Source organism: Prionailurus bengalensis, chromosome A3, assembly GCF_016509475.1.
Source record: "Prionailurus bengalensis isolate Pbe53 chromosome A3, Fcat_Pben_1.1_paternal_pri, whole genome shotgun sequence".
Classification (NCBI taxonomy): Eukaryota; Metazoa; Chordata; class Mammalia; order Carnivora; family Felidae; genus Prionailurus; species Prionailurus bengalensis.
The window spans coordinates 103,002,781-103,021,988 of record NC_057354.1 but is presented as its reverse complement, the minus strand read 5'-3'; the positions used below and the strand labels follow the sequence as shown (position 1 = coordinate 103,021,988).

Sequence of the window (19,208 nt, the reverse complement as noted above, 5' to 3'; positions counted from 1 at the left end):
AGAAATAGGGGAAGTAGATATAGAGCATATAGAAAACAAATAGCAAAATTACAGACATAAATCCTACCTTCTCAGTAATTTCATTAAATATAAATAGATTAAATACTACGACCAAAAAAGCAGAGACTGGCAAAATAAATAACAAATCAACCATAATCCAACTTTCTATTATCTACAAGAGACACAGTTTAGATGCAAAGATACAAATAAGTGAAAGTAAAAATATGGGAACTATGTTTTTTGCATGGGAATTATGCAAATAGTAGCTCAAAGAGAGCTTGAGTGACCATAGTAATATTAGACAAAATAGACTTTAAGAAAAAAAATTGTTACTATAGGCAAAGAAGGACATTTATAATGGTTAAGAGATCAATCCATCAAGCAGGTATAACAGTTATAAGAATATGCACCTAGCAACAGAACCCCAAGAAACATGAAGCAAAAACTGGCAGAATTGAAGAGAGAAATAGTTCAACAATATTTGGAATAGTTGGAATAGTTCCAACAATAGTTGAAATTTTCAGCCCCTCATTTTCAGTAACTGAAAAGCAAGTCAGAAGATCACCAAGGAAATAGAAAACACTGTAAACCAACTAGGTCTAAGAAATATCTATAGATGATAATTCCACCCAACAAAGTAAAATACACATTCTTCTCAAGTGCACATGGAACATTCTCTGGAATAAACCATATGGTATACCATAAAGCCTCAGTAAATTAAAAAATTGTTGAAATTAGGGGCCCTGTCTGGCTCAGTCAGTGGAATGTGCTACTCTTGATCTTGGGGTAATGGGTTTGAGTCACACTTTGGATGTAGATATTGCTTTTAAGAAAAGTTTTAAGAAAAATAAAAATTACTGAAATAATACATATGTTCTCTGACTACAATGGAATAAAATTAGAAATTGTTAACAAAGAAATTTGGGAAAATCACAAATATGTGGGAATTAAAAAGAGTCCTAAGTAACCATGGATCAAAGAAGTAACAAGGAAAATTAAAAAGTACTTTGAGATAAATGAAAATGGAAACACAACATACTAATACTTATGAAACTCAGCTAAAGTCATGCCTAAAGGGGGATTTATATTTTTTAATGACCATATTTAAAAAATATCTCAAATCAGGATGCAGAAAAAGAGGATCTCTCCTGCATTGCTAGTGGGAATGCAAACTGGTGCAGCCACTCTGGAAGAAAGTATGGACGTTCCTCAAAAAATTAAAAATAGAACTACCCTATGACCCAGCAATTGTACTACTAGGCATTTATCCAAGGGATACAGGTATCCTGTTTCGAAGGGGCACATGCACCCAAATGTTTATAGCAGCACTATCAACAATAGCCAAAGTATGGAAAGAGCCCAAGTGTCCATCGATGGTTGAATGGATAAAGAAGAGGTGGTATATATATACAATGGAGTATTATTTGGCAATAAAAAAGAATGAAATCCTGCCATTTGCAACTACATGGATGGAACTAGAGGGTATTATGCTAGAGAGGGCATTTGTCAGAGAAAGACAAATATCATATGACTTCACTCATATGAGGACTTTAAGACACAGAACAGATGAACATAGGGAAGGGAAGCAAAAATAATATAAAAACAGGGAGGGGGACAAAACATAAGAGACTCTTAAACATGGAGAACAAACAGAAGGCTACTGGAGGGGTTGTGGGAGGAGGGATGGTCTAAATGGGTAAGGGGCATTAAGGAATCTACTCCTGAAATCGTTGTTGCACTATATGCTAACTAATTTGGATGTAAATTAAAAAAAAATAAAACTAAAAAAAAAATATCTCAAATCAGGGCACCTGGGTGGCTCAGTACGTTAAGTGTCCAACTTTGGCTCAAGTCATAATCTTACAGTTGGTGAGTTCAAGCTCCACATCTGGCTCTCTGCTGTCAACACAGAGCCCAATTTGGAGCCTCTGTCCCCTTCTGTTTCTGCCCCTACTCCACTCTCTATCAAAAATAAATAAACATTGGGGCACTTGGGTGGCTCAGTCGGTTAAGCGTCCGACTTCGGCTCAGGTCATGATCTCGCGGTCCATGAGTTCGAGCCCCGCGTCGGGCTCTGTGCTGACAGCTCAGAGCCTGGAGCCTGTTTCGGATTCTGTGTCTCCCTCTCTCTGACCCTTCCCCGTTCATGCTCTGTCTCTCTCTGTCTCAAAAATAAATAAGTGTGAAAAAAAGAAAAAAGAAAAATAAATAAACATTAAAAAAAAAAAAAAGATATGTCTCAGGGACCTGGGTGGCTCAGTCGGTTAGGTGTGCAACTCTTGATTTCGGCTCAGGTCATGATCTCACAGTTTGTAAGGTTGAGCCCCAAGTGGGGCTTGAGCTGGTGGTGTGGATCCTGCTTGGAATTCTCAATAAACTAACTTCTACCTTAAGAAGTTAGAAAAAGAAAAAGAAAGAAATTAGAAAAAGAAGAGTTTAAATACAAAGCAATAATAAAGATGAGAGTAGAATTAAATGATATAGAGAATAGAAAAACAAATGAGACCTTTTCAAAACAAATGAAAATGGATGAGACCAAAAGCACAAACTTTGAAGATGGTCCTTCAAAAAGATCAACAAAATTGACAAAGCATTAGCTAGACTGACCAAGAAAAAAAAATAATGAACTCAGATTACTAAAATAAGGAACAAAAAGGAGACATTCCTAAAGCATAGATAAAAAGGGATTAAGAGGATCTATGAATGATTTTATGCCAACAAACAGATAACCTACATGAAATGCACACATTTCTAAAAAGACACAAAACTGATGAACCTGATTCAAGAAGATAAAATCTGAACAGACCTAACAAGTAGATTGAATTAATAATAATAAATCTTTTCATAGAGAAAAGCCCAGTAACAGATAGCTTCGGTGTTGAATTCTAAGTGTTAAAAATGTAATGCATCCATACAATGGATTCTTAGTCATGAAAGAAATGAAGTATTGAAAGGTGCTGTAACATGGATAATCCTTGAAAGCAGTGGAGAGATAGGATGATCAACCCTTTTAAAACTTGTATTCTGGGGCGCCTGGGTGGCGCAGTCGGTTAAGCGTCCGACTTCAGCCAGGTCACGATCTCGCGGTCCGTGAGTTCGAGCCCCGCGTCGGGCTCTGGGCTGATGGCTCAGAGCCTGGAGCCTGTTTCCGATTCTGTGTCTCCCTCTCTCTCTGCCCCTCCCCCATTCATGCTCTGTCTCTCTCTGTCCCAAAAATAAATTAAAAAAAAAAAAAAAAAAACATTGAAAAATAAAATAAAACTTGTATTCTAAAGAGACTTGGTAGTTGAAGAGAGACAAGTGATCAGTGAGTTATTTTGTTGTTTTGTTTTGTGTAACAGCTTTTCCAGCAAATTTGTATGCTGATGCAAATGGTTGCCCCAGCAATAATCTCCTCCTTCTCTGGCCTTCTAGGAGTCCTTGACTAGGGGAGAGGACATGAAGGAGAGTTTTCCTTAAAAGGAGCAGAGATAGTAAAGGGGGAGAAGACAGAACTTAGGTTACAGCTGCACACGTCTTGGTAGGTTTAATGGTGTCAACATAGAAACAGAAGGTAACTTAAAAAAAAAACAAACTTTTTTTTAACGTTTATTCATTTTTGAGAGACAGAGCCTGAGCGGGGAAGGGGCAGAGAGAGAGGGAGACACAGAATCCAAAGCAGGCTCCAGGTTCTGAGCTGTCAGCACAGAGCCAGATGCGGGGCTCGAACTCACAAACTTCAAGATCATGACTTAAGCCAAGGTTGGATGCTCAACCAACTGAGCCACGCAGGTGCCCTAAACGGTAACTTAAAAGTGATACAGGAATGAAAACAACCAGCTGACCTAGGTAAAGGTGAAATGGACAGGAGGGATGGATTCCCAAGGGGCAGGAGGACATTTTTAGGAGGTGGATTAATTCATTATCTTAATTGTGATGGTATTGCAGGATTTTTTTACCACAATACCCAGGATTCATTGTCCTGCCACTTTGAAGAATGAAGAGGTGGAGGGGTGCCTGGGTGGCTCACTCGGTTGAGTGCTTTCCCTTCCCTCTTGTTCTTTCTCAGATTCTACCCTTATTGGCTTCATAGGTCTAGGTGCTGGGTTGTCCATTCCTGATTGGCTCCTCTACATTGTATGAGGGGTGGTCTATGGCCACACTTAGGTCTTTTGTCAAATTCCTGAGGGAAACCTGAGGGGGAGTAGGTAGGCTCTGTTACTTTTCTTAAGAGGAACCTCATGCCTGAGGGTGTTGCTGTGGTCAGACACTCCCAGCATTGTTCCAAAATGTGTTTTTCCCCACTGAGGGACCTCAGGCCCTAATCTTTCCCTTTCCGCCTACTGAATCCTATCTTCTATCGTAATGGCCTCATGGGTTGTACACATAGGTCAAAACTTAACGTTTACACTTGAAATGTATTTTATGTCAATTGTGTCGCAATACAGAATACAACTGTTACACACACACACAAAGTTGAGAAACAACTGCAGGCATTCCTTGATAACCCCATATTCTGGGCTGGTAAGGGATTCATAGCACTCATAGAAACTTAAAGCTGGACGTCTCCTTGGACCTCCCCTTGGATGTACGGCCTCCCCCTCCCCCCAGGCCTCGGATCTAGATGTGGAGAGGGGGTAGAGAGGGCAGAGCACTCCTTCCCATTCACTGTGAAGAGTCTTCACGACTTCAGAGTTGGGTAGAGACAGCAGTCTGGTGCCCAACATCTGCTTTTTTCCTGAAGCCAAGGTCAGCATCAGGCATCAGCCTCAGAAAACGATCACGGAGAATAGGAAGGGAATAAATCTCTGATGACAGCTCTCCTCCGGGCCTAATCATCAGTGCGAATTTACGTTGAACAGATCACACGCTGAATTGGGCTCAGAGGTAGCGTGAAGCCGGCTTCTGCCTTCCTTCCCGCGGAAGGGGAAATGGGTGGGGAGACCACATTTTGGCTCCGTACAGCTTTATCCCGGCCCGCTCACTCCTAGGTTTAGGTTTCAAGTCGGCGCAGGAAAATGGAAGGGCCAAGGCCGGCGGAACCAGAAGAACTACATTTCCCAGCAGGCCGTGGGCACCGGGGCGCCTGCCGTTCTTCCCGGCGCGTGCGGAGCCGTCGCTGGCGCCCTGTGTACAGGAGGACGCATGGATCCCGCCGGCCGGTGGCAGAGCCTGCCCAAGGGGCCCAGCTTAAAGCATTTGACTGACCCGTCTTATGGGATCCCGCGGGAGCAGCAAAAGCCAGCGTTGCAGGAACTGACGCGGGCGCATGTCGAGTCCTTCAACTACGCTGTGCGCGAGGGCCTCAGCCACGCGGTGCAGGTGAGCGCGGCGTCCTTCCAGGCTGCAGTCGCTCTGCGATCTCCGGTGCCACTTGCTCCGACGAGGCCCCAGATGAGGCGAAACTCGAGGCGGGCACAGGAGAAGGACCCCGCGGGCTGGACGAGGGGGGTGGGTGGGAGGATGCTTGTGTGGCGAGGGGTGCGGGATAGATCCAAGATGCTGGGGTAAGTGGGGCAGTGGCCTTGGGTAGGGTTCCCAGAGAGATGGCTGGGAGATCACAGTATAATCCGAAATAGCTCTCCCAGATCGTGCCAGGCTCGGCGGGGGGCCTGGCACTTGTAGTCTAGTCGACTGGGGGAGTACTAGATGTATTTGTGATTTCTGGATTTCTTCGTGGTTGGAACCTTAGTGTTTTTTAGCCAGTGTCTGCATGCGTGAGAGTGAGGAAGGCGCTATGCTATGGTGGGTGTGCCATTCACACCGCACATGCTTTCATGTCACTGAAGTTTTACCTCTCCGAAACTTACCTGAAAAGGTTCTGAACCTATTTGTACGTAGACTGTACATGTGAGGTCATCCTTCCACGGTGTTCTTCTTAGCTTTAAAGGGAGAAACTACTGGGCACCTGCTCTGAATTAGGTGGGTGTTGAGAAAGATATAATTGAGGCCTGAAAGCGAGACTGAGTAGTAGTGACACTTATTCAACATTAAGTGATTTGATCTAAAGGATACGGTAGCAGAGTTCAAATGAAGATGGTGGGGGAAGGTCTCATTTGGTTAGCATCGCCAGCGTCTCCCAGGCAGTGGGCTCTGAAGGTGCCAGTAATACATAGACTGGAAGTTCTCAAACTTTTTGGTCCCAGGACCCCCTTCCACTCTTAAAATTTTTGAGGGGTCCTAAAGAGCTTTGTTTATCAGTATTTACTCTATTAGAAATTAAAATTGAGAAAAATTTTAAAATATGAATTCATTTAAAAGATAAACCAATGATATATTAACATTTTTATTAAAAATATTTTTGGAGAGGGGTGCCTGGGTGACTCAGTTAAGCCTCCAACTTCGGCTCAGATCATGATCTGAGGTCCGTGAGTTTGAGCCCCGCTTCCGGCTCTGTGCTGACAGCGCAGAGCCTGGAACCTGCTTCAGATTCTGAGTCTCCCTCTCTCTCTGCTCCTCCCCTGCTCGCGCTCTCTCTCTCTTTCTCTCTCTCTCAAAATAAATTAACATTAAAAAAAATTGGCGGGGGGGGGGGGAAGGTGAAGATGGCAGTGACCAGGGTACAGGTCCTGGTAGTCCGATGGCTCAAAGGGCAGCTGGGACCCTGGTGCCATTAGGTGCACAGAGAGCCTCCCACATTACCAAGGACATGCTCCAGGGCACTATCCCAAGATCCCAGAAGAACAGGCTGCCGTTGCCAAGAAGGATAATATGTGGGTGGCAGACTACCTACCAACCACATCCGGGTGATGGCATGGGGTAAGGCAACTACTGGAAGCTTCCTGATGGCTTGCAACAGGAGAGGGATCCATGGTCTGACTGGGACCACCCAGACCTGAGGTTGAACTGGGGTGAACCGATGCACTGGGGCCTTGACGTGTATTTCAGCAACCGTGTGGGCACATCCCCTCACACCTGTTTCCTGGAATCTCATGTGTAAGCACTTCTTGGGCTTCATGGCCTTTATGCTGTTCATGTTTTGGGTTGGGGAAACCTACCCCACCTACTAGTCTGTGGGGCCAAAACAGTATCCTTAAAATAATTTGTAGGTGGAAGGAGGCAGTGATACAGCCAAAGAGCCTGCTAAGCTGGTGGTTCGTTATGAGATCTGAGGAAGCTTCGTCAGCTTTGTGCCCCCTAAGTGACTCCCTTATTTCTAGAGACTTAACCTGAATAAATCCCTAATAAAACAGTGGTATGGTTAAAAAATTTTTTTCTAGGGGCGTCTGTGTGGCTCAGTCAGTTGGGCGTCTGACTTGGGCTCAGGTCATGATCTCACAGCTTGAGTTCGAGCCCTGCGTTGGGCTCTGTGCTGACAGCTCGGAGCCTGGAGCCTGCTTAGGATTCTGTGTCTCCATCTCTCTCTGCCCCTCCCCGACTTGCACTCTCTCTCTCTCTCAAAAATAAACATTAAAAAAATTTTTTTTCTAGAGCAGAAAAATTAATAGGTAAATTATATTTTTCCTGTCTTTTGAATGTCTGGCTTATTAGAAGACAGCTGGATTTGCATTTCTGCTTCTGTATTCAGCCTCTTGTGATAAGTTATTTTGATTAAGTACATGTAGAAAGTGTGGTCAGCACAGATAGTGATGCTGCAACTTAGTATTAGTACCAGAATACTGTATGGAAAATGTTGTTACATAAAACAGTAAAGTAAACGGCTAACATTTATAAAGTCAAGGGAAAGATAGCCTTTGTTATATTTTGGTTTATTTACGGTTTTGCCCAATATGGGGGGGGGGGATATATTTCTTCATTCTGTGAGTCTAAATTGATAAATCTCACAGTCATCTTTTCAGAATACATTCAATCTCATTATTCAGGAATTCGTCTTTGTGAATTGCCTACTCATTAAAATCTATTCATAGCCCACAAATCAGTACATACCACCACATGCAGAATGGTGAAAATTTTGAATTGCCCAGTGCGCACCATTTCAACTGAGGTCCAAGAAGGTGATGCTTTATTTCTTGTTTCAAGTTCCATACTATAAACAAGTATCCTTTTCTAAATCTGTCCAATTTTTCTCCTTCTGGTGCGTTTTGTTGGTGATTTCACTCTTTAAAAGAGTCCTCAAGCATAGTGCTGAAGTGCTATCTCATGTTCTAAGTGCAAAAAGGCTGTGATGTACCCCTTAAAAGAAATATGTGTTAAATAACCTTTGTTCAGTCATGAGTTAGTGCTGTTGGCTGTGAGTTCAGTGTTAATGAATAAACGATATATATTAAGTAAGGTGTCTTTAAATAGAAATGTACATGAAACAAGCTTATGTATTGATCAGTTGACAAAAGTGTGATCAGAGACAGGAACGTAACTTTCCCCTAAGAACAATTCAGTGTTTGTGGCAACTTTATAGACCTTAACTATCTCAAATAACAAGATTGTATTGTGATATAGATAGTGTAGCTGCGACTTGAGAAAGAAAATATTCTGATCTCCCTTTTGAAAATTGATGCTTCATCCTTAAATAAAAAATACATGAAAATTTTATGTTAGAATAAAATCCTAAAACAAAAAAATCCTAAAACAATGCCAGCTTTAGATAACATTTGAAAATGGAGATAAGGTCAGTTGAACTGACATGGGGGTAGAGAACCTTCTCTATATTCTTGGCTCCATTTCTGGCATTCTTGTTCTAACACTAAGGCTAGGAGGTTGTTCCTAGTTAATATGTAGGAGAGCTCAGCGATGCCCCTTCCTCGGAACAGGAGAGCTTCCCCAGGGAGTGGTGCAGAGAAGCAGCTGTTGTGCAACGGGAAGAACCACCGTGGCCACCACCTGTGAGGCTCTGGTTTCAGCATGCGGCCACCATGGAATGAAATGTACAAATATCAGCGTAAAGAATGATGGCATTAGAGTGTCCGGTCCTAAATCAGGAGGATGTTTCCGTATCCTCTCCTGTTAGGAGCAGTCGCATTTGTCTTGCTGTGCACGTTGCAGGTACCACGTACAATAGAGAAGTCAGGCACTTGGTTCACGGAACAGTTTTGTTCTGAACACAACTGTACCCTAGAGCCTACTACAAATGTGACGTGTTGCAGACACTCACAAGCTGAATTAGTTCATTGTAGTTGCAGGTACTTAGCGAGGGTATGAGTAGACCGGATGTAGTTTTAACCGTCTTTTTAGATATGTCATATTTGGCATTTTGGGCATCAGTGCTTGTAGAACACGTGAGCTTTGGGAGAATCTTGGAGAAAGAGGGCCTTGGAAATGCAAGCAGTTCATCGTGTGGATTGTATTTCAGGCTATACCTCCCTTTGAATTTGCTTTCAAAGATGAGCGGATCTCTCTTACTATTGTGGATGCTGTCATCAGTCCACCGATGGTTCCAAAAGGAAACATCTGCAAAGAGCTCAACATTTATCCCGCAGAATGTCGGGGCCGGAGGAGTACCTACCGGGGCAAGTTGACAGTGAGTACAAGTGACAGCGTGTGACTCTTAGGTTGTACGTTTTTGAGAATAAGGCTGGTGCCTAATAAAACTTCTACCAGAATTCTGCTTTCTTAGTACTGTCATTTAAAGATGCTATCTTTTAAATCCAAAGGATAAAATCATTTACCTGATGGTCTTCTTCTTTACTCTTTTAAAATACTTACTTGCTCTGGTCGATCCAGGTAGTTTCTTTTTATTATTAAGTAATTTTCTTCTCTCATTTTCATTTAGGCTGATATCAGCTGGGCAGTGAATGGCATCTCAAAAGGAGTCATTAAACAGTTTCTTGGCTATGTTCCCATCATGGTGAAGTCTAAGCTTTGCAACTTATACAACCTTCCTCCAAAAGCCCTCATTGAGCACCATGAAGAAGCAGAGGTAATTGCGGGCATCCAGGTGATGGTAGAAAAGGCCTGAGATGGGGGTGAGAAGATAGAAACTTGCCGGTGAGAGTCAGTTTTTCTTTCTCCGCTTCCAAGTTCTGGATAGGTAAAATGGGGCTTGGTATCTTGTGTGCTGCATACTTCGTAGGCTCAGAATGAGTCTCAGATGAGACCGTGTGTGAAAAGTGGCCGCACAGTTAGAGAATATTATTATTATGGGGGAAGTGTTGATAGGTTGTTCCCTAATTTCCTGCATGATACACTTTCCGTATGAGATGCTTGCTTTACCAACAGTAAGATTCTGTGAGCATATTGAATTGCTTCCTGTATCTCTCCTTCGGCATTGTTTTCATCTGCGATACGTGGTTTTGTGGTATTGAGTTGAAGTACTCAAGACATACAGACTCCGCTGGCAGTAGGGAGACTGTGTTTTGTGATGGGATGAGGGTTATGGTGTCAGATCTGGGTTTGACACCCAAGTGCTCCACTTACCAGTTATGTGGCTTTGGGAATTTTCTTTTTTTTTTTTTTTTAAATTTTTTTTTAAACATTTATTTATTTATTTATTTATTTATTTATTATTATTTTTTTTTTTTAATTTTTTTTCAACGTTTATTTATTTTTGGGACAGAGAGAGACAGAGCATGAACGGGGGAGGGGCAGAGAGAGAGGGAGACACAGAATCGGAAACAGGCTCCAGGCTCTGAGCCATCAGCCCAGAGCCCGACGCGGGGCTCGAACTCCTGGACCGCGAGATCGTGACCTGGCCGAAGTCAGACGCCTAACCGACTGCGCCACCCAGGCGCCCCAACATTTATTTATTTTTGAGACAGAGAGAGACAGAGCATGAACAGGGGGAGGGGCAGAGAGAGAGGGAGACACAGAATCGGAAGCAGGCTCCAGGCTCTGAGCCATCAGCCCAGAGCCCGACGCGGGGCTCGAACTCACTGACCGCGAGATCGTGACCTGAGCTGAAGTCGGACGCTTAACCGACTGAGCCACCCAGGCGCCCCATGGGAATTTTCATCTTTCTGCGCCTCAGTTTCCTCTTCTGGGCATAATAACTGTGCCACTTATTGTTATGAGGATTAACGGGGCTGGTAACATAGAGCACCCAGCATGATATACCTGCTTCATAGTATCAATGTGTAGTAGCTTTTTATTATGTAACTATGATACCAGAGGGGCACCTGGGTGGCTCAGTCATTTAAGTGTCCAACTCTTGGTTTCAGCTCAGGTCATGATCTCACGGTTTGTGAGTTTGAGCCCCACATCAGACTCTGTGCTGACAGTGCAGAGCCTGCTTGGGATTCTCTCTCCTCTCTGTCTGCCCCTCCCCTGCCTGTGTTCTGTCTGTCTGTCTCTCTCTCTTTCTCTCTCTGTGTCTCTCTCTCTCAAAAATAAATAAGCATGAAAAAAATTTTTTTTAGTTAAAAAAAAAATGTGATACCAGAACTATGAAAAACAGTTTCCTCTTTAGCTAATCTGAATTTCTGGTTTCCAGAGTTTTTGTACAGTCAGAATTTTTTAACTTATTTGGGAACCATATTCACCTGGAAGCAAAATGGCTATTATCTCTTATCTCTTTCAAGTAAGGTGTTTTTTTTTCTTTTTTTTTAAATATCATTTGAAGACTAAATCATGAAATCATTTTAGGGGGACAGAAAGGCAAGTTAGTTCGAGTCTGTCTAGTAGAGGAAAGTATCCTGATCCTTCCATACTTTTCTGCCAGGTCCCTAGAACCTTTTTAGTGCACTTGAGAGAAGACTTAATTCACACACTGACAGTTTCCGTGAAGTTTCCAGGGGACCTGTAGACCCTTTCGCCTCTGCGTGCCTCTTCTGCACGTTGCACTGCGTCTGGCAGTTATCTTCATGTTGACAGTGTATCTTTGTTTAACAAATTATAATTCATCTGTCCGGCAGGAAATGGGAGGCTATTTTATAATCAATGGCATTGAAAAAGTCATCCGAATGTTAATTATGCCTCGGAGAAATTTCCCCATTGCAATGGTAAGACCAAAATGGAAAACCAGAGGGCCTGGCTATACTCAGTATGGTAAGTTGTAGTGACCTTTGGAATGTTCTTTTAGAAAAGTTTTGTTTTTCTAGTAAGCATTTCTGTTAAGTTAGTAAGCATGTTATAGCAGGAAGCCTACTTTTATTACGTTTAATTTTTTTCACATTGAAAGAACACATGTATGGGTCGCCTGGGTGGCTCAGTCGGGTAAGCATCTGACTTCATTTCAGGTCATAATCTCGCAGTTTGTGGGTTCAAGCCTCATATTGGGCTCTCTGCTGTCAGCCCAGAGCCTGCTTTGGATCCTCTGTCTCCTGCTCTCGGAAAAATAATAAACATTTAACAACAAAGAAAGAAAGAATGCATGTACTGATGTTCTTATTTATGGAGACGAAGGCTGGCCTGACTCAACCAGAGGGGGGGTGTGGGCCTCAGAAGTCTCCTATGTAGGTTTCCTCTTCCATAGCATTCCTCTTGGAGTCCCTGGCTGACAGCCACCTGGCCTCTGAGTGCTCACTGTGACAGAGCCTGACTTCATAAGACAACATTTTAATTCTTGGGTAACCCTGCAAGTGAATAACTTGTTTTTATAATTGAGCTAAAAATCAGCCTCTAATGATAGCCATATATACTATCCCTAGAATAATAGCATCTCAGCAAGTCAAAACGGCTAGTCGTTTATTCTTTTGCATCACTGATGTGGAATGCCGTTCCAGTCTTTGTTTAAAGCTGAAACAAAATCTAAAATTCTGCTGTTCTCCATTTGGACTCTTGGATGAAGCCATTTTCTCTTGATCAGATTCCACAGAGTACAGGGGATATAAAGTGCTGTATGATGAGGCTCTGCAAGGTGCTCGCGATATAACGTGTTATAACACACGGACCCAGCTCTACAAGGAAACTTTGAAGTTTCATTACATTTGTAGTTTCAGTTACTTGTAGTGGTTTTCAGCCTAGGGAGATTGTGTGCCCTAGGGGATTTGGCAAGGTCTGGAGACATTTTTGGTTGCCAGTCTTGGCTAACCTTAGTGATTTGGCTCTATTTTTAAGAGGGTTAAAAATAATTTAGGGAAAAAAGTAATTATCAAAGCAGTTACAGTATTACTGAGTTTTTGACTTTTTGCTTTGTTTCTATAGGAGTTTCAATGCACTGTGTAAGGGAAGAACATTCTGCTGTCAACATGAACCTTCACTACCTGGAAAATGGCACGGTTATGTTGAACTTTATTTACCGGAAAGAACTGTTTTTCCTTCCTTTGGGATTTGCACTGAAGGTGTGACTTAACGAATGTGTTTCTTTTGCTATGAAGAGGTTCAGTGGAGGTCACATTCTGTGCAGAATGGATAGGTTCTCCCGAGTGGAATTGATGGCTGTATCAGCTGTGCACTGCTCCAAAACAAATTACCCAAAATGCAGTGGCTCAAAATATCAACAACCATTCCTCTCTCACTATTTCTGTGGTCAGGAATTTGGAAGTGGCTGGGATTTGGGGCACTTGTGCCTCAAGGTCTCTGGAGGTAGCAGTGAGATGTCAGCAGGGGCTGCAGTCATTTAGAAGGCCAGTAGGGCCGGAGGATCCACTTCCAAGGTGGTCACTCATGGCTGGCAGGTCATTGCAGGCTGGTGGCAGCAGGTCCTGGTTCCTGTGCACGTGGGCCTTTCCACAGGCTGCTGGAAGCGGCTGTCTTCCCCGAGAGGGTTAGCCAGGAGAGTGAGGCCGAAGCCACAGTCCCTTTTGGGACCTGACCTTGAGAATCACACATCAACTTTTTTACCATGTTGTCTTGGTCACACAGGCCAGTGCTGACTTAGTGTGAGCGGAGACTCTACAAGGCTGTGAATACCAGAAGGCAAGGATGATGATGGGGCCATCTTGCTGTCTTACCATACAAGCCATGCCTTGTTTTGGAGAGTTCATTTGGATTTGCCAGTAGTGGAGTGCTAAATCTTCCTAGGGAAATAGAATGGCTAAAATTGTTTAGTTATGACTAGCGATTAAAAAGAAAACCTTGGTCTTTTGTTTTTTTCTTCTATTCTAGGCACTTGTCAACTTCTCCGATTACCAGATTTTTCAGGAGCTCATCAAAGGCAAAGAGGAGGACTCTTTCTTTAGGAACTCCATTTCTCAGATGTTAAGGATCGTAACGGAAGAGGGTTGTTCCACACAAAAACAGGTCCTTAATTATCTAGGTGAATGCTTCAGAGTGAAGCTCAGTCTCCCTGACTGGTACCCAAATGAACAGGCTGCAGAGTTTCTGTTTAAGTACGTGCTTTTGCCTAAACGCTTGTCTGTGGGGCGGGAGGTTGTAGTTAGGGCTATGAGTCATCTGGAAATCAGAATGGACCTGGGGGTAGCATTCTGGTCTAAGGAAGCAGGGCCCAGCTCTGTTCCTCTGGCCATCCACACCTTTCTTTCTATAGTAGTTTCGTTTTATTTTACTGTGCTTTTAAACTTTTATTTTGAAACAACTCCAGACTTCCAGAATTGCTGCAAAAATAGTACCGTGGACACTTCACATTCACTAGTTGTTACCATTTTTATTACGTTTGTTCTCTTGATTTCTCTTTACATAGGTCAGCATTTTTCTTCCTGTAACATTTGAAAGTTGTAGGCATCCTGTCCCTTTATTTCTCCAAGGCAAGGACTCTGTTATATAACCATGTACAGTTACTAGCGTGTAAATTAGTATGTAGGCACAGGTCACATGTTGAACACCTGAATGGCCAGTGCCACTGAGAAACTGAATTCTTAATTTTATTTAGTTGTAATTAATTTACATTTAAATAGCCACATTCTGCATGTCATGCCATGTGGTCCAGCACAGCTCTAGACCCTGTGAGTATGTACTGTCCTTTTGCTAATGTTGCCAGTAAAGAGGAAAAGCAGTTGTCTTTAAAAATGAGTAAGAACTTTTAAGTAAACGGGAATCGGGAACCTGGGTTCGTAGGACATCAAGTTCTAGTAGCAGCTCAGTCGTTTTAAGCTTTGCTTTCTGTTTTGACACAGCCAGTGCATCTGTATCCACTTGAAATCCAGTACTGAAAAGTTTTACATGCTTTGTCTCATGACCCGGAAGCTCTTTGCTTTAGCCAAAGGAGAGTGCATGGAGGAGAATCCTGACAGTTTAGTGAATCAAGAAGTCCTTACACCTGGTCAGCTCTTCCTTATGTTTCTGAAGGTAAACGCTTGCTGCTTTCACCCTTGGGCCAGTCGGCCCTCTTGTGGAATGGTGAGACGGTTTCCGGTAGCACTGTTTTCTGCGTGTTTGCAATTTGTAGTTTCGGCACTTTACGTTAGCCTGCCTTTTTAACTTTTTGTTTGTTCGGCAGTAAGGGATTTAATCCAAGATCTTAAGTTTATACCAAATTCAGAAACTTCTTTAATATTTCTAAGAGGTTAAAGGCAACATCAAGTCTCGGTCATAACATTAATGATAACATGTAACTGGCCAAACGTGTGTGATTTCCATACTTTTTTTTTTAATGTTATTTATTTTTGAGAGAGAGAGAGAGAGAAGGAGAGAGAGAGCAAGCAGGAGAGGGGCAGAGAGAGAGGGAGACGCAGAATCCAAAGCAGGCTCCAGGCTCTGAGCTGTCAGCACGGAGCCCGACGTGGGGCTCGAACTCACGAACTGTGAGATCATGACCTGAGCCGAAGTCAGATGGTTAACCGACTGAGCCACCCGGGCGCCCCAGATTTCCATACTTTTATACCAGCTTTGTTTTAAGCTTCTGAACCCCTGACTCTGGGACACAGTACGAATCTTCAGGAAGGTACAGGACAGTGACATAATCTGAACTACAGACTTCAGTAGCCATTTCACTGAATATCACAGTGGAGATTGAGGTGTCCTGTGATTTCCGTGCTTGGTTCTGAGGGCTTCTTAATAGTGAGGGAGCGAGAGATACTGAAGAGCTGCCCTCTCTGAACTTTGGAACAGCTCTGGTGAACGCTGTTCATCGTCCTTTGTGGTGTCTGCCCTCCCTGCCAGAGGCACTGTCTGCTCAGCTTTATACCCCTGAACCTTTTACCAGAAAGGCTGGGGACCTCACAGGAAGGCTTCTTAGAGGCCTCTTCTCACTTCTCTTGCGCTGTTGTGTGCAGGCCTTACATACAGGTCTCCAGTCACTCGACTGCATTTCTAAAGTCAAAAAGTGCTAGAACTCCAAAAATGCGAGTTGGCGGGAGAACCTGACCTGCACTGACGGGAGGCTATTGATAATTTTCATTTATTCTACTTAGTGTGATAGTTTGTTTGTCTCTCCGTAGAAGTGTGTTTGATTACAAGCCGGCACCTCAGTCTTCATAATGAGTTTTTGTACCTGCTACCTTTGTAAAGTCTGGAAAATTCTTCAGACAGAAATAAATTGGGCCCAGGTCGTCCTATAATGCACTGCTCTTTGAAGAAAAGTTTGTTGTGAGGCTTAAATAAATATGCAGGGTGCCAGCTTACAGTATGTGCCCCGTGCTAGTTGCTCACCTTAGCCAGTTAACTACAAAGTGACAATAGGCAGACCTCTTACCTCTTCGGTCCTCATTCCTCCGGTCTCCTGTCTCAAGTCACAGAGCTGCTACCTGGGTCTCTGGTCCTCAGGTCTGTGGCTTTTCTTTCCTGTTTTCTGACTCTGCTATCTCACTTCTTTTCCATTTTGCTTCAGACTTACAGGAGAAGAGAGTGTCACTCTTTCCTACCAGCTTGTCAGCTGTCTTGTGTGTTGGGCGTCATTTGGGGACTTGGACTCTTCTTAGTTGTTTTTACTGTTAAGAGAGTGGCTGCTGCTTTAAAGCTTTGCATTTGTTGCCTGTTTCTGGGGTTGAAGCTGTTCTGACTTCTTGCTGAGAGCATTTTAATGAAAAGCTTTTCTAAAGCCAAAGCAAATGTGATTTTTGTTTTTGTTTTAATTTTATTTTTTAATTGGAGAGAGTGTGTGCACGAGTGGGGGTGGGGGAGGGAGAGAGAGAGGATGAATGAATGAATGAATGAACGAATCTCAAGCAGAGCCCAATGCGGGGCTTGATCCCACGACCCTGAGATCATGACCTGAGCCAAAATCAAGACTCTGACCCTCAACTGACTGAGCCACCCAGGCGCTTCCTCCCAGAGCAGACTTTTGATTCTTTTCGTGAATGTGGATAATCTTTACTAGGAGCAGTTTTTGCCTCACTCCAAGGGACATTTGACTGTGCCTGGAAACATTTTTGGTTGTCACAGCTTGCAGGATGCTACTGGCATCCCGTGGGTCAGGGCCAGGGATAGCGCTAAATATCCTGCATGCAGGGCCTGGCCCCTCACTACAAAGAACTATCTAGCCAAAATGTCAGTGGTGCTGAGGTTGAGAAACCCTGATATGCAGGAGTTTGTGGCTTCTGCCTGAACAGGAATAGTGTGATGAAAGACTGTTTTTCAGGCTTATAGACCAGACGTTCTCCATGTCAAATGTATAAATTAGTGGGCCTTTGTTATGGACATGGGATTATTATGTGGGAGTAAGTATGAAATGTGAGTAATTTAAATGTTATAGTTTCAATTTTTTTATTTCAGGAAAAAATGGAAGCTTGGTTAGTGTCTATAAAAATTGCTCTAGACAAGAGGGCTCAGAAGGCCAATGTGTCCATAAACACTGAAAATTTGATGAAGATTTTTAATATGGGAACAGACCTTACAAAACCATTTGAATATCTTCTTGCTACTGGGAATCTGCGTTCTAAAACAGGTGAAATTAAATAGATTGGCTTCAGGGGTTGCGGGAGGGGGGGATGGGCTAAATAGGGAAGGGGCATTCAGGAATCTATTCCTGAAATCATTGTTGCCTACATGCTAACTAACTTGGATGTAAATTAAAAAAATAAAATTAAAAAATAAAAATAGACAGACAGACTTCATTTTAGGTACAGTTTTAAAGTTATTTGATCAATATGGATTCATATATTGCTGAGAGAGGTTCTCTTTAAAAGTGAACTTATCCCTTGGGGTACCTGGGTGGTTAAGTTGGTTAAGCGTCAGACTCTTGATCTCAGCTCAGGTCTTGATCTCGGGGCATGAGTTCAAGACCCATGTTGAGCTCTGTGCTGGGTGTGAAGCCTACTTAAAAAAAAAAAAAAAAAAAAAAAAAGGCCTTTAAAAAAGTGCATTTGTCCCTTTCACTAAAGACAGATTTCATGTTGTAAATTTGACAAGTGTGCATCAGTGTGCATCAATCTGAAGGGCTTGAGACAAGGCATCTGTAGGGCTTAAATCCACTTCTTATCATCACATGCATCTCTGTGCCTCCTTCTAGAATTCTAAAGATAGCTTAGATCCGTGAGGAATCGTTACAGGTGGTCTGGGGGGGGGGGGGTGCATCACCTAAACCAGGTGCATCAGAAAGGCCTGAAAAACTGAAGTAGTCATTGAGGGCCCAGAAGTAATACTGTTGACTTTTTTTTACACAGATAGTACCGATGCAGATTTTTTTTTTACGACTAACGACTTCTTACATATTTTCCATCCCTCTCTGATGAATCCCGTTGAGTTACTTGCTGTTTCACACTAATTTAACATTTCCCACAAAGGAGGTAGTGGTAGAAGGAGAGAGGGAGCCAGTGGGGCTAATATAACTTGGGAAATCTGGGGGGGGGGGGGCGGTTACTGCCTTGTTACTACTAATTTTGTAAATCCCTCCCACTCGTCAGCGCTAATAAACTTTCTAACTCACTCTGATTTATAGTGTGCTCTGAGGTTTTGTCCTCAGAGCCTCGCATCGAAATACACTTGTTTTTTAAGTTTAGCCTGTTTTTGAATGACTTTTGTTTTATTAAGGTCTTGGCTTCCTGCAAGATTCTGGACTTTGTGTTGTGGCTGATAAGCTGAACTTCATACGCTATCTCTCCCATTTCCGCTGTGTGCACAGAGGGGCTGATTTTGCTAAGATGAGGACCACCACAGTACGCAGGCTGCTGCCGGAGTCCTGGGGTTTCCTTTGTCCTGTGCACACCCCAGATGGGGAGCCCTGTGGCCTGATGAACCACCTGACTGCCGTGTGTGAGGTCGTCACACAGCTTGTGTATACAGCATCTATTCCGGCTTTGCTCTGCAGCTTGGGTATGTGATGGACAGTGATAAACAGTCTTGTTTGGGTGTGGGGGTTTTAACAGGTGCAAACTGTCAAGTTGTGCTTCTTTGGGAACTAAGCAGGGAATTCCTGCAAGAATTCTGTTTACTCTTCTGTGCAGGAGTTGGGCTGGTTTCCTGGCTTGCCTGTAGGTCAGGTGCGTTTTTTTGAGAATGAGTGAGGGAGAAATTAAATGCTATAGTTTTATTTTACTTTTTGCAAAAATAAAAATGTCGAAACATTTCAAATACACCAGCATTCAGCATTATCGTTAATGCATTAACATTCAGCAATATCA

At 43.1% G+C, this 19,208-nt stretch overlaps 1 protein-coding gene and 1 pseudogene across 2 annotated transcripts in view; both read left to right on the top strand.

Annotated features, from left to right (window-relative positions):
• The first annotated feature begins 5,021 nt into the window (after window positions 1–5,021).
• Window positions 5,022–19,208, top strand: part of POLR1B (RNA polymerase I subunit B) — a 28,320-nt gene continuing 14,133 nt past the window's right edge. The window contains exons 1-9 of one of the 2 annotated variants that reach the window (XM_043603981.1): window positions 5,022–5,301; window positions 9,227–9,394; window positions 9,647–9,793; window positions 11,724–11,856; window positions 12,955–13,091; window positions 13,858–14,081; window positions 14,826–14,997; window positions 17,362–17,533; window positions 18,619–18,900. In XM_043603981.1, coding sequence (XP_043459916.1) covers window positions 5,125–5,301; window positions 9,227–9,394; window positions 9,647–9,793; window positions 11,724–11,856; window positions 12,955–13,091; window positions 13,858–14,081; window positions 14,826–14,997; window positions 17,362–17,533; window positions 18,619–18,900 — 1,612 coding nt within the window. In that variant the 5' untranslated portion in view covers window positions 5,022–5,124. The remainder of the gene's footprint in view (window positions 5,302–9,226; window positions 9,395–9,646; window positions 9,794–11,723; window positions 11,857–12,954; window positions 13,092–13,857; window positions 14,082–14,825; window positions 14,998–17,361; window positions 17,534–18,618; window positions 18,901–19,208) is intronic. The other variant, XM_043603980.1, reaches the window with a different exon arrangement.
• LOC122497176 lies at window positions 6,525–7,250 on the top strand (annotated as a pseudogene).